This window comes from Emydura macquarii, unplaced genomic scaffold (genome assembly GCF_026122565.2).
Source record: "Emydura macquarii macquarii isolate MOO-44397 ecotype Brisbane River unplaced genomic scaffold, CSIRO-AGI_Emac_v2 contig_2473, whole genome shotgun sequence".
Lineage (NCBI taxonomy): Eukaryota > Metazoa > Chordata > Testudines > Chelidae > Emydura > Emydura macquarii.
Window position 1 is genome coordinate 11,595,248 of NW_027132610.1, and position 15,705 is coordinate 11,610,952.

The following is a 15,705-nucleotide window of genomic DNA, read 5'->3' on the forward strand; positions in this document are numbered from 1 at the left end:
GGCGATATTGAGCTGATACAATTTAAATTAGAATCATAGAATATTAGAGTTGGAAGGGACCTCAGGAGGTCATCTAGTCCAACTCCCTGCTCAAAGCAGGACTAACCTCAGCTATATCATCCCAGCCAGGGCTTTGTCAAGCCTCAGCTTAAAAACCTCTAAGGATGGAGATTCCACCACCTCCCTAGGTAACCCATTCCAGTGCTTCACCACCCTCCTAGTGAAAAACGTTTTCCTAATGTCCAACCTAGACCTCCCGCCCTGCAACTTGAGACCGTTGCTCCTTGTTCTGTCATCTGCCAGCCACCACTGAGAACAGCCTAGCCCCATCCTCCCTGGACCCCCCTTTCAGGTAGTTAAAGGCCGCTATCAAATCCCCCCTCATTCTTCTCTTTTTCAGACTAAACAAGCCCAGTTCCCTCAGCCTCTCCTCATAAGTCCTGTGCTCCAGCCCCGTAATCATTTTTGTTGCCCTCCACTGGACTCTCTCCAACTTGTCCATATCCTTTTTGTAGTGGGGGCCCAAAACTGGACACAATATTCTAAATGCGGCCTCACCAATGCCAAATAGAGGGGAATAATCACTTCCTGTGACCTGCTGGACAAGGTAGTCTCGAGTATTACAATCCCTCCAGTGGTAACTCAACATTCAATTTGTTTGCGCAGTAGTCCCCTTTTCCAGGTCCCAATCATCTCTATCCCTGGTCATGGATACATCTGAGCTGGGATGCGGAGCATGCCTGGTGTCTCACAGGACTCAAGGCTTTTGGTCTCCATCAGAGATGTTACTTCACATTAACGTCAAAGAACTGAGAGTGGTTTGCCTAGCATGTCACATCTTTCAACCTTACCTGGACGGCAGGTGTGTGAGAGTCATGATGGACAGTATGACAGCAATGTTTTATATAAAACAACAGGGTGGAGCACACTCCTTTCTCCAGTGCCAAGAAACCCTCAAGCTATGGGACTCAACGCCATAGACTTGGAGGCATTTTACCTTCCAGGGTCACAGAAAGAGCTGGTGGATCGTCTCAACAGATCCTTTCACAACCACAACTGGTCCATTCATCTGGACATCCTAAACATCATCTTCCAGCAGTGGGGAGTTCCCCAAGTAGGTCTGTTCATGGCTCGACTGAACAGGAAGTGTCAATAGTCCTGCTCCTTCCTCAGTCACAGCTCGGACTAGCTTGCAGACATATTCCCTTCCCTCATGGGAAAACCACCTAATCTTTGCGTTTCCACCCTTCTCGCTCGTTCACAAGGTCCTTCTCAAGATCAGTAGGGAAAGGGCATCCATCATACTGATAGCCCCATCATGGCACCGACAGCATGGCAGGAGCTGTCCATGGTTGTCGTCGTCTTCTCCTCCCCACCCCACCCCCACCAATTTTCTTCTGCCATTGGTGCCGGACCTGCTCACTCTGGACCACAGATGCCTGAAAAATCCCAGCCTCGGGCTCTCCACCTCACAGTGTGGAAGCTTCATGGCTGAATCCCCTAGTGTCTGCATGTTTGGGGTTTCCCCGGTCAGGGAAGTCCTACTCGGCAGAAGGAAGCCATCCATCAGGGACAGCACTTAGCCAAGTGGAAGAGATTTTTTCATATGGTCAATGCAAAAGGACACTACTTTGGCTGGAAGCACTGCTGCTTCTCATTCTTGACTACCTGCTTCACCTGAAACATCTAGGGTTGGCTGTGTTGTCCATAAAGGCACATCTGGTGGCAATTTCTGCATTTCACCCGGGAGCAGATGGACATTCGGGTTTTGCTGATCCGTTGGTGGCACGCATCCTTAAGGGCTTGGATAGGCTATACTCTCAGGTTTGCCGCCCGTTACCAGCATAAGACTTTAACCTGTTACTCACCAGATTAATGTGGCCTCCCTTTGAGCGTTTGGTGTGATGCTTGCTCTTATACCTTGCATGGAAAGTGGCTTTTCTGCTCACAATTACATCAGGCAGGAGGTGTCTGAGCTCAAGGCTTTGACATCCGATCCCCCTTATACAGTGTTTCACAAAGATAAAGTCCAATTGTTACCCCGTCCAGCCTTCCTTCTGAAGGTGGTATCCCCATTTCATGCTTTCTCCTTTCTCCTGGTGTTCTTCCGAAAGCCGCACACCAATAATAGGGAGCGAACCCTCCATTCCCTAGATGTCAGGCGAGCGCTGGCCTTTTATATAGAAAGGGCAAAACCTTGTTGCAAATCGAACCAGCTATTCATCGCTGTAGCAGATAGGGTGAAAGGCCTCCTGGTATTGGCTCAGAGGATCTCGTTGTGGATTTCCTCCTGTATCAGGACCTGCTACTATCTGGCGAATGTGCCAGCCCCAGAGCTAACAGTGCACTCCACAAGGGCGCAGGCCTTCTCAGCAGCGTTCCTGGTACATATCCCTGTTCAGGAAATCTGCAGGGCTGCAACTTGGTCATCAGTTCATACGTTCACCTCTCTCAGTGCCATGACACAGCACACCGGGAATGATGCAGCATTTGGTGGGGCTGTGCTTCAGTCAGTGATGCTGTGAGTTCCAACCCCCTCTCCTTGTGTCAGCTTGGGAGTCACCTACTTGGAATCGACATAACTTTTTTTTCCCCTTCAAATGCTATCTACCTTTTGTAACTGTGGTTCTTCGAGATGTTTCTCATGTTCATTCCAAGACTCACCTGCCTTCCCTGCTGTCAGAGCTAGACGGTCAGAAGGAACAGAAGAGGCAGCGGGTCAACAGGCCCCTATATGCAGTGCCATTGAGGCATCACTCCAGGGGTGTCTGCATCAACCCGACGGGTCCCATTGGGGGAAAACCTTCTGGCCACTGTGCACGTGGCGCACACACCTACTTGGGATGGACATGAGCAACACCTCTCGAAGAACAGTTACAAAAGGTAACCGTTTTTTATCATGAGTCATGAACTTAACTCAGTGGTTCTTGGCCTTCTGGCCACTTGCAGCCCAATTAGCACACAGCTGCGGCCCATGTGACATCCTCAGGGTCATATATGTGTGTATATATAGGGTGGATGCAGCCCACATAACACACAGAGGGCTTCATATGCGGCTCTTAATACTAGATAGGTTGAGAACCACTGATTTAGCTGGTTCTTTATTGACTTGATTTTTACTGCATCATTGCTATGTTATTGAATCATTATTCTTCATAGTAAATTATACGTATTTATATCTGAGTCTATAATCTGAAACTTTCCACTTAGTGGGTACTTGTATCAATTCTAAATTAAAGGTGTAAATAGTGGAAAGTCTAGGATAAATGTGTATTTCAATAGATAGGAAGTATGATTACATGAATGCTCATAATCTGTGTTGCAATAGTCTTTATCGTTATATATTTGTGAATTTCAGCATGATAAGAGGTGTGTCTAAACTTGAAGAATTGCACGTCATTATAGATGCATACAAAAATTTGCTAGAGCAAATGTCCATGGAAAGAGATTCTCTCATCTCCATAAATAAGATTTCTAACGCCCCTTTTTCTCACTTACATACCTATTTCTTCAAGGACAGTATAGGGAAATGGGCTTTGCAGTATGCTCTGAAAAGTCAGCAAGTACAGACTTTGTCATATGTAGGTATGAACTGGGTTCCAGTCAGAGCTCCACATGAAAAACTCCTTGGCATTAGCCCCTTTCCATTTAAACCATGGAGCAGTTGGCTGAAGAAGCTTGGTAGACTGCAACTGCTAAGATATTTTTCAGAGAGACAGTTTCTTTGGATTGTTGATTTCACTGATATATTTTTTAGTTTCCAGGTAAATCTTCTACATAGCTACTGTGAGTCGTCCGTGCCTAGGGTAGCCCACCTGCAAATGCCAAGATCAGGGCAGGCTGCAAAAAGGAAAGCAGATCCTCCAAGAACTGGTGGCTGACACTGAAGTTAGATTCACAAACCATTCACAAACAGTGCTCCTGATGCCCCACATGATTATCAAAAAGCTAAAAACAAGAAGTTACACAGTCCCCTTTATTGCATTTTAGTCTCTGGCTCCCAATCAGCAACTAGATCCAGTAAAGAGATAACTTATTTAAAACTCTGTTCCTTTTACCAAAAGTTCTCCTGATCCCCAAAAGGTTAGCCACATTACCGGATCAATATTGGTTTGGATCTTACCCAAAATACTGTCCTGCCAGTCGATCCTTTAGTAACTAAAGGTTTTTTATAAAAGGAAAAAAAAAAAAAACAAGATGGGAGATTCTAAATGATCAAAGCAATCAGATATATATGGACTTTGAAGTCATTTGTATGTATCAGATTCTCAGTAGTATTGTGGAGTTTGCAGGCTTATATAGTTCCTCTGGTGCACATCCAGTAACTGGATGGATCTAAGTCCTTTGTTTCACAGCTTCATTTGTATGTGAGTTGATCCAGAGATAGGAAACAGGAATAAAGACAAGATGGAGAAGGTGAAGCTGCATTTTATAGTTTCTGCATGTGGCTTGTATATTCTTTTGTCCCAAACACAGCCAGGAAGCACACATGGCATGGAAAAGCCTCAAAGCCCTCTCCATAGGAATGTTCCTACATGTCTTGGTGACTCAGAAAGCTGTAGCCCCTGGGCTCATTGTATAGTTGATGGCCCTTGATTGGCTCTCAATCAGGCTGGCCAGTCCTGAGGCTAATTTGTTGGGGGTATCACCCAGTAGCACAGCCCAAGTTTTAGATATAAAATATCACACGTGTTCATAGCTTACAATACAAATATGATGCACACAAATAGATGAGTTTATCATATTCAGTAAATCATAACTATTTTGCAAGATTTGTTGTAATTCTGCAATATTGGTATCAGTATTATAAACAGTCACCCCAATCCAGACAGTGTCACAGCAACTGTATTGTTTTAGTCATACAATGTTAGCATGTGTACAGATGACACATTTTTGACTTATCCACCTTGATAATGATATCCTTTACATTTAAATATTTCTTTAAAGAAGATGAAGAATTAATTGAAATTAGCTAAACTAAAACAATTGAAGTTAAAGCAGTCACACTACATTGTTTAAATACAGTTTTTATTTTAATCTAAAGCAAGCATTAAATGCAAAAATACAGTATTGCTTATACATCTATGAAAAGAAAACTAGGATATTGCAATACCACATGACACCAACTGCTGCAAATAGCTGTTAAGAATACTGATACTAGGGTAAGAATCCATTTTAAGAGATCCCTAGCCCCATTCACGTATTGATTGGCAATAGGTCCCAAAAATCACCCCTCATAAAACTGCATTTTGGAAATAAGAATATTGAAGGCCATACCATCCACATTGCCCTAGGATGAAAGCCTACGGACAAATGAGACTGACAGGAGAAAACCAAGAGTTGGATGAAAGAAAAATACTCTTTTCAGTGGCTATTATTGCTTCATAGATTCAGGCATAATTCTACCTCCGTGCTCCAGCTTGATACCCAATATTGCCAAAGGGTCTGTTTTGTTCAGAGAAATACTTGGAAAAAGTTCAGAGGTTTGGACAACTTTCATTTATATACTGTGAATTCAGAAGAGAAGTTCTTTCTGACATACCTAAGTATTAGTTTGTGGAGTGAGATAAAATGTCATTACAAGTGCTTGTAAGACACTTTTTTTTTTTTTTTTTTTTTTGATTATCTACCCCAGAAAATTTAACAGAATTCAGAATAAGTACTCCAGTCCTACAATTTATCTACGCATTTGGTCTCACTTTGTTGCAGTTTCAAATATATGGCTTATATCGGAACCCCTTTTTCTAAATTCTCATATTTCTGTCTACAAAGCCTTCTCTGCTATATAATACCCCATGCGTAGTTGCTGTTAGCTTCGTCCCTCCCCCCGCCACACACACACACACTTGGTTCATTTGTTTATTACAACCACTGCAGCTTGTCTTAATTCAGACTGTAAACTTTTAAGGGCCAGGACTGTCTCTTACCATATGTTTGTACAATCTCTAACACAGTTGGGCCCTGGTCTTATTCAGGCTTCTGTGCACTGCTATAATACAAATATTTAACATGAATCATTTGAACTTTGTTAGTAATTATTTAGCCAGTTTATATGTAAAATCTGATTTCTGTTAATTTTCAGAATAACATTTTTTGATACTGTAAAATGGTTGAGTAAAATTGAGAGTTCTTAAACTTATCCTTCAAGTGGTGTCCCTGTGGGTGCTCCACTTTATATGTCATTGCGCTTATGTTCTTGATCAGAGATCTTAAAAGCTGTACTCGTCTGGGCTGTGCATGCCCAACTCCTGTCTCTTGGTGCTTTTGGCACCTTTTTGGCATGTATATGTGACCTGACCCTCTCAGTTCCTTCTCTAACGTCCACGGTTTGAGATAGAGTCCTCAGATGTCCCAGACTTAATTCGTCCTATCACAAATAACTTTTAGAAACAGCTTAGTTTAGTCAATAATTACCTTAATTACCTACCTTCCTCCAAAAAATAAAATGTTTTATTTTCCCCTTCTCTTTCACTCTTCTTGACTCCCCTCTTAGAGTATAATATTTTCTGAAACCGAGGCAGTTACACAATGCCTGGTTCACCAGGAATTAAAAGGTGTACATCACGTAGGGATCATCCCAGCATCTTCAGAAAAAATGGGAAAAGAGCCTCAATGTCTCCAAGAAGAAGCCACAGCAAAGAAGGGGCGTTTGCCCAAAGGACTAACAGCCTCAAGACTTAGTACCCATAAAGCACCAGGTTCCTCAGGTATAACTCAAACCATGGCACCAAAGGACTTGAAATGCCCCGGTGCGGAGTCGAGAGACAAAGACAAACTGTCCTCCTCCTGCAGTGCACTGATGAAAGAGATGAAGCAGAGATCACTGGCCCAACAGTTAACCGTCCTGGCCATGGTACTGTCAGATGACAAGGCACCGACTACAATCAACTACAGTACAACCACTCAGTCTCGCACCAAGTATGATCACGGTGCTGCTAAATGTTCTGTCACCGATGATAATACCAGTACCGACAACAAGCAAGTGCTGAAGATGGCACTTAAGACAACCACGGCACTGACATGAGATGTGGCATGGTTATTGGCACCATGTTAAGAGAAAAAGGAAAAGCAACGACACTGTCACCAAATTGAGACAGTAGTTACATTGTCTCCACAATCACTGGTGTCCAAGACAACAATTCCCCAGTTCACTTTGTACATGATGAAGCTCTCTCCCCAATACCCTTTTGAAGTGGAGAGGACAGCAAGGAAGACAAGGTGGAATTTTCATCACCGCATAGCTCTCCTAAGAGACCATTGTTGGAGTCACCCAGATACAAACCTCATAAGGGACCCAGTGCATATCCCTGGTATGGTCTACTATAGTTTCGAGTACCCATGCCTTATCCAATTCAATGGCAGAATGTATTGTCTACAGGGATGGCTAACTTCAGTCTACAAACCCCACAGACACAGTTTAAACAGATTACTGACGATGCCAAACAAAGTCAAAGATTCCCTCATGTGGTGGACCCAGGACAGTAACATGATGACAGGAATATAATTTTCACAACAGCCACCATCAGTCCTAGGGTGTGGAGTTCATCTCCACAACCACGTGATACAAAGTTGGTGGTCAAAACCTGAAACCAGTCTGCATATAAACCTGTTAGAACTCTGAGCAGTTCTCAATGCCTGCTATCATTTTCTTTCCTTCATAAAAAACAAAACAATAAAGATAATGTCAGACAACATCGTGTGCGTGTTTTATATCAATTGACAGGGAGGAGCAAGATCTCACCTATGCACTGAAGCAACGAAACTCTAGAATTGGTGCAACTTGCACAACATCAACATATCAGTGGCATACTTACCCAGGTGCCAGAACACCATTTCTGACACCCTCCCACATACACTTTGGCTAGAATCAGGAGTGGGGACTGAACAATGACATTCTGAAAAACATTTTTCGACAGTGGGGTCATCCAGTTGTCCATCTCTTTGCTATGAAACAAAACCAAATGCTCCCATTTCTGTTCAAGGGCAGGACTAGGACCAGGTTCGATGGGGGATACCTTTCTCGTTAACTGGAACAAAGAACTCCTCTACACATTTCCACCCATCCTGATGATACCTAGAACCATCCACAAAATAAGAGCCGGCAAGGTGACAGTGATAACTATAGCACCTACATGGCCCAGAGAGACATGGTACTCCGACCTACTGCAGATATCAAGATACAAACCGATCACTCTCCATCTGCTATACGATCTCCTATCCTAGAGAGCAGCTGTATTTTTCACCCAGAGCTACAAAAACCCCATCTAACAGCATGGTTCCTAACTGGCTCTGCTCAGAGGAGCTAGAATGCTCGGAACACGTTAACATATACTAATAAATAGTAGGAAAATGACAACAAGGAACACTCTACCTGCAGAAATGGTATAGATTCGATTCATGGTGCAAAGATAGAGAAATCCTCACTGCATCCTCATCCATTCTGCCTATCCTGGAATATATCCTAGAACTAAAAAATCAGGTTTATCAATTAGCTCCTTAAAGGTACATCTATCAGCAATTAGTGTCTTCCGTGACAAGATCAATGATACAACCATTTTCAGTCACCCAATGGTAAAATGGTTCTTGGAGGAGATACAAAGAGTATTCTCAGTCATACATGGCCCCCACAGCACCGTGGGACTTAAATCTACTGCTAAGGGCCATTACTAGAACACCATTTGAACCCTTAGCAACGTGTTCGCTTCTCCATATGTCTATGAAAGTATCCTTTCTAGTAGCCATCACATCGGCGCACTGTGTAGAAGAGACCGGGGCACTCATTACCCACCCACCCTATGTGATTTTTCACAAAGATAAGATCACTCTTAGACCTCACCCAAAGATTTTGCCAAAAATCGTATCAGACTTCCATATGAACCAACTTATTTACTTACCCACCTTCTATCCAAAACCACCTCATAATGCGCAGGAAACTGAACTGCATACCCTGGATGTCAGACAGGCACTAGCCTTTTACCTAGATAGAACACAACCCTTTAGAAAATCAGACAAGCTCTTCTGATCTGTGGTGGAACACACGGAAGGCAAATCAATATCTACTGAGGGACTACTGAAGTGGATAGCAGAATGTATCCATTTATGCTATAAACAAAAGAACTTACAAGCTCCTCCGGGAATCAGAACACATTCAACCAGAGCAATGGCCACTTCTATAGCATTCCTTAACAATGTTGCCATTACGGACATATGTAAGGCAGCTACCTGGGCCTCCGCACATACTTTCACAAAACATTATGCAATTGATCACGCATCTATTAGGGATGGCGCAATAGGATTTAATAGTACTTTCATCTGTCCAAACAACTGAATCTGAAGTCCCTTCCACCAAATGAGAGAGACTGTTCTAGAGTCACCTAAAGTGGAGCACCCACATGTACACCACTCGAAGAAAAAGAGAGGGTTACTGACATTGTGCAATAACTGAGGCTCTTCGAGATGCATGTCCTTGTGGGTGCGCCATGACCGCCCCCCCCCCCCTACTTTGGAGTTCAAGGACAGGACTGTATGGTAGAGAAGGAACAGAGGGGGTTGGGTCACACGTGCCAGAAAGGCACCAACGGCACCGTGAGACGGGAGCTGCACACACGTGGCCTGGACGAGTACTGTTGTAAAGATTTCTGATCAAGAACCCGGTACGTGACAACACCTAAAGTGAAGCACCCACAGGGACACAAATCTTGAAGAATCTCAGTTACTGCACAAGGTGCGTAGCCCTCTTTCATTCACCAACAAATTCATTTCTAGCACAAAAAGAAAGTAAACTTGTCTGGCAAGTCTTATTTTATTCTTTTTTAAACCCATACTGCTTATTGCATGCGACTCGATTATACTCTTGTTTTTTCTCTCAATATTTTTCCATTCTGTTTTAGTTAGAAGAAGATGAGAAAATTCCAAGATCATTCTTCATGTCCTTTGTTGTTGTTGTAGTACTAGTATTCCAGTTCTACGTGACTTCAAAAAAAAATTGTTAGCTAATTCCCTTAAAAATTTAAGGTACATGACTAGGCAATTTGTGTATGTTCAAAATCTCCCAAGCATTTCATCAATAGTCTTTATTAATAAGTATAGTTACAATCTTTTCTTTTTTAATCATCTGAACTTTTAAATATATTTTTCATGATAAAGACAGATTTAAAATACTCTGGTGGTTATCACTCCATAAATACCTGAGAGAAAGATTAAGGAGTTCAGTATTTGTCATATTTCAGATATTAGTAATTCTATCCCTTCATTTATTAATGGATCTAATTTCTAGTACAGGTTGCCAGGGTAAAAAGTTGTTTGTGGTACAGCAGTCAACACTAGAATTCAGACCCAAGCAAGAGACTGAGAGAGACATGAGACTTTTTGAGATCTATTTCTTTTTCATAATCAAATCCACAGAGAGCCAAAAGAAATGCTAAAAAGGAGACTGTTTCTAAAGTTCCTGAAGGCTAACAAACTGATTGTTTATTCAGATTGAGTCAATACCAATTTGCAGAGATAAAATGAGGAAACTTTTTGATACTTTTATGATGTCTTTGTCAAGATAATAATACCCAATGTACCAAAAGTCCAACCATATTTGGAAAATAGCAAATGCCTGATTAGGGGAGCATGTAAATCAATTACTGGTACTCCCAAAGTATTGAGAGACAATTGGCTTGATTCACCAGATTCCCTTTAACTGGGTTCACAGGGGGAGGGAATGCTTTAGCCCTTATACTGAGATTTCATTAGACCTAGTATACATGAGGATCTGATGCATATTGTGCTAGCATTCGATAATTCATAGGCATTATGAAAAGGCAGATTGGATCCATTTCCTCAAGTGAAACTCTCTCTGAGCAAATCACAAAGGACATATTAATTCCCAAATGTGCCCAAGCGTTATAGGTGTACCCTAAGTTGCTGTGATTATTCTATCCTGAATCTAGAAACTAAACCCTTTCATACAGCAAATAACACAAGGTTACCAAAGGTACCATGCAAACCTCTAGATTGGTAGAGATTCCATGAGAAGTATTCATTTACAAGGTTCTAATTTTACTTTTCAGTTACTTGTATAATTATTTTGAGTACAGAAAGTGAAAGCAAATTCCTCCCTGTTCCTCCAGAGCCATTTTTCAGTATGATGGAGAAAAATGGTTTCCGACATGACAGACTTTATTTTGTCACACAGATACTTAAATAATCTTGCATTATTTTTAACCCATTTACTTCTGTGCTTGTTTTTCAGTAAACCCGATATGTCTCGGCTGAGGCTGGCTGCTGGTAGTGCTATTGTGAAGCTGGCACAGGAACCTTGTTACCATGAAATCATCACATTAGAACAATACCAGCTGTGTGCATTAGCCGTTAATGTAAGGAAATGGGGCGGAGGGAAGAGAGAGGAGTGTGTGTCTGTCTGAATCATCTAGTATGTATGCTAATAATATATGTCTTCAGATCACTAAGAATATTCATTTGAAAAGTCCTTAATATTCAAATTGCAGTTCTAACTTGTCCTCAATTTTAAATTTGCTTCTCATAGTCATGAAAATTCAGGGTTTTTTTTTTATAATGTTGAAATGATGAATACCACTCTGACCTAAAAGCAATAAAGGAGTATTGTCTAGTAGTAAGAGCAGTGGTGTACTGACTTTTAGAAAATTGCTATTCATTGGAGCTAAAAGATTCTTCTAGTATCTATTTGCCATATCCCAGTTAGATAACACATTTATTTAATGCTGAAGTAGTGATGCAAGAAAGATACACTGGGCTATGGTGATTTTTAAAGATCTTAGCTTCTTATGAACCATGCAAAGTTCACTTAGGGATATTGACTTTTTTTTTAATTCTGCAGAAGAAATCTTTTATCCTGCAGACCTTAAGGGTATGTCTACATTGTAATTAAACAATAGCTGCTGGCCCGTGTCAGCTGACTCAGGCTCACGGGACTGTTTAATTGCATTGTAGACATTCAAACTTGGGCTGGAGCCTGGACTCCCCCCTCATGGGGGTCTCTTTAATTTCCTGTTTTATTATAATTTTTTAAAGATTGTGATGGAACCCAAAATATTTTAGGGGCTTTCCAAACATAGCTAAGAGCATGCTCCCTGTCCTGAACAGCATATGATTTCTCAACTCTGCCCCTCTTGTTTTTAATTTTTTAGTATTTATACAATGCTGTATATGTTCATGGCACTTCACAGTTAAAATGTACTGCTTTTTGCCTCCAGGAGTTTGCAGTCTAAATTAGACATAACATGGCAATATCTAACCAAAAAAGTCTTCCCAAATCCCCTTCCTGAACAAAGCTTACAGCAATGAAAGATCATGAGGTATTCTTATTGTTCTGTACACAACTTGTTTTTTTCTGTTTTTTAAAAATAAGTTAAACTTTAAGTCCTTAGTTGTGTACTCCTGTTTGTTCTCATTCTCATTAATGCCATTGCTTCTTTCCTTTTAGTGCTTTAGTAGATTTTAAATATCACTTCTGTGCTGTGGACTCTTGAACATAGATCTCAACTGCAGGCCCATCTGCAGTTCAGCCTGTCATGCTCCCCGCACCTCACATTTCATCTTGGACTGCTCACCACTCTTTCATTGTAGACAAAACCAAGTGCATACTATTATCTCCCAGATGTTCTCTAGTACCTCAGTTCTGTGATTTGACTATCCTCCCTGTTACACAGACTTGCTAACCTGGGGAGGAGACTCTTCTCTCCTCTTTTCCCCATTTCTAGGATGTAACCAAAGCCTGTCACTTCATCCTCTACTCATTTTGAAGTCCTCAGGCCAGTGTTGAAGACAGGAGGCTGGACTTGATGCACCAGGATGACTTTTCTTGTGTTTCCTCCTTCCTTCCAGTGCTAGTAGCCAAAATGTATTTGTCTGTGCCTTAATCATCTTCCTCCTTGACTACTGCAAGTTCCTCCAGTCTTCTAGAAACTCATCTTGCCCTTCTCCAATCTAGCAAAAAAACCCCCTGATTGTTTGTTTTGATCCTTAATGCATTTCATATCAGGTCAGAGAAGCTCACATCCCCTTGAAGTGCACTATTAGTCTATCCTTTCCAAGCCGAGCCTATCCACCCCATGGGTATAGGCTTTGGAGATTCTTGATGGATTGTGCTATAAGGCCCCAACTCTGGCCTGGCATACCCCTCTGTAGATTGGGCAGAGGCACCAAGAAGCACCCCTCCAAGCATAACTCTCAGGCCATTGGGAACAGAGGTAAGGACTTCTCCAAACAGGGGCATGAGAAACAGGAAACACTCACTTTCACAAGAAGCAAGAGAAATCTTCCTCTAGGTCCTCATCCAAGAGGACCTTTACTCTGACGTCTTCCATATTGGGTGAGACTCCTCACCCTGGTATAGACATGTCAGAAGCTCACAAGGAATGCATGGTACCAGTCTCCTGATTCTGAAGAGTTATACCGTCTGAAACTTCATTCAATGCAGGAAAAGGACCATCCTTAGTATCAGCAAGAGAGAAACGGAAGTGGATGCCTCCTATACCAGTGGTACTATGGCAAGGAGTCATGGGTACCGAAGACCATGACAAAGACCAGCGCTACCAGTCCTGTGAAAAGAAAGGTGTCCATTCCACCCCCTTTCATCTGGGGATAGTTACACCACTCCTAAGGACATTGCTTTCCTTTTGGACCCGGAATCCCCAATCCTGTTAGAACCAATCGTGATAAGGGAAATCCCCATGCTATTTATCCAGTGGTTACAAGCAAGGGGAGAGTTGCTCATCAATAACCTTTACTACTAGCTAGGGCATAATAAGGCTCCTGGTACTGATAGCATTGCCCTTGGTGTTGGACATCTCCTGACTAAACAGAAGTAGACAGCTGAAGTTTGGCAGGGAGCTGGAGTTTGTGTCAGGTGCTTTTCAGTGGCATGTTGAAAATTTGTTTTGATTTTACCACTTTATATTTCCACATTGTTTTTTTTGTTTGCTTAACTACCAATAAAGGCTTTATTACTTCCGTGGAACTACTTGCTTTAGGTCCTGATTCAGCGTAAGGAGAATAGGGGCACAGGAAGGTACTTAAATATGTGCGCCAGTTTACGTTCCACCACTCCCATTGAAATCAATGGGAGGAATGCTCATGTACTTCAAGTTAGGCACATGCTTCTCAAGTGGGCCTTAAAAAGGCTTCAAGGTTGGATCTAACCCTAAACTTTAACATTCCTCTTGTCCTATAGGGGATTTTCCGCCCTTCAGGATACATTCAGTTGAATTCTAGCAAGTTCTTATTGATTGGGGGAGGAGGGGTAGAGGGGGGAGGGAAAGATGTTACTTTTCTACAGAATAGGAAGAATTTTATGGCTGCAGGGGAACTTATTGTGTTTTTTCATACATACCAGTAATTTTTTTGTGTAACTTCTAAGAGTCTGTGTTATATGTAAAAAAGCTCAATTTTTTATACATTTTTTTACAGGACGAGTGTTATCAAGTTAGACAAATATTTGCTCAGAAACTCCACAAAGGCCTTTCCAGACTACGGCTCCCGCTGGAATATATGGCCATTTGTGCACTGTGCGCAAAAGACCCAGTGAAGGAAAGAAGAGCACATGCTAGGCAGTGCCTTGTGAAAAACATAAATGTGAGAAGGGAATATCTGAAGCAGCATGCAGCAGTGAGTGGTAAGGAAAAAAATAGAAATAATTCTCAGCAAATGCAAATACAAATGTGCTAGCCATGTATGTGGACCCTGACTAGGCTGTATAAATATTGATTGATTTTGCTGAGTAGTTCAATAATAAAAAATAACTCTAAATTTGTAATAAATTTAATTTAAGAAATACCTCAGCTAAAGAAAAATTATACAATTTTTACAACTAATTTTGTGTAATGCAGAAATTGCTAAAATAGAGTATACTGTTACAAAATGAAGTATTTCAGCCTTTTCATTGAGAGTTGTGTAGGTGTTTGGCTCGAAGTTAGACTGTAAATTAAAATTCGAGATAATGCAAAGGTATTGTTACATACCATAGCATTATGAACAAAGTGTCATAATGGATTTTGGTTAAGTAGTTAATAGGAAACATGATTAATGATTTAAAAGCACATGGAATCAAATTTTATCTGGCCCTTGGTCTGGAGCCTCCCTTCTAATCCTATGTGTACCCCCTGCACTAAGGGATTTACAGGGACTGCTGCTTTCCCCCATACACCATGGCAGTTTTGTCCTTGATATCTTTTATGAATCGTTTTTATGGAGAGACTAGCTAAGGCTGTAGCTAGTTTTCCATTATAATTTCATTGTTGCCCCATATGCCTAATTTCACCAGAATTAAATAAATCCATATGAAAATGGTCATAATGATCTTTTGCCAAAGTAGGACCTTTTTGGGAATTTTTGTCAGGCATATTTCATAGATCAGTATATGAAACTGAAAAACAAAATAACTTATCACCCCTTTAGTGACAGCTGCTATTTGATTAACTCCGATATGGTTGTCCTAAATGACATACAGAGATCTGGATCTCCTAGATACCCTTTGCTATGATATTAAAACTTCAGTGTGCTAAGAGTTAGATAACTCCTGCCATGTGCTGCAGCCTTCATTTTGTTCACATGCAAACTCCTCAAAAACATGGTTAGATATTTTCTAAAAGTTCTCAAAAGAAGTGACAAGACTTTGGGCTATCTGTCAAGTTATTTGGTTTTAAAATGTCAAATTACAGCATACTGTGAAGGCATAGA

At 41.4% G+C, this 15,705-nt stretch overlaps 1 protein-coding gene across 4 annotated transcripts in view; it reads left to right on the forward strand.

Annotated features, from left to right (window-relative positions):
* The window catches only part of PDS5B (PDS5 cohesin associated factor B), a 195,617-nt gene that overhangs the window by 148,880 nt on the left and 31,032 nt on the right, over positions 1–15,705 (forward strand). For all 4 annotated transcript variants that reach the window (XM_067562968.1, XM_067562970.1, XM_067562972.1 and 1 more), the window contains 2 exons: positions 11,240–11,363; positions 14,437–14,641. In XM_067562968.1, the coding sequence (XP_067419069.1) occupies positions 11,240–11,363; positions 14,437–14,641 (329 nt within the window). The remainder of the gene's footprint in view (positions 1–11,239; positions 11,364–14,436; positions 14,642–15,705) is intronic.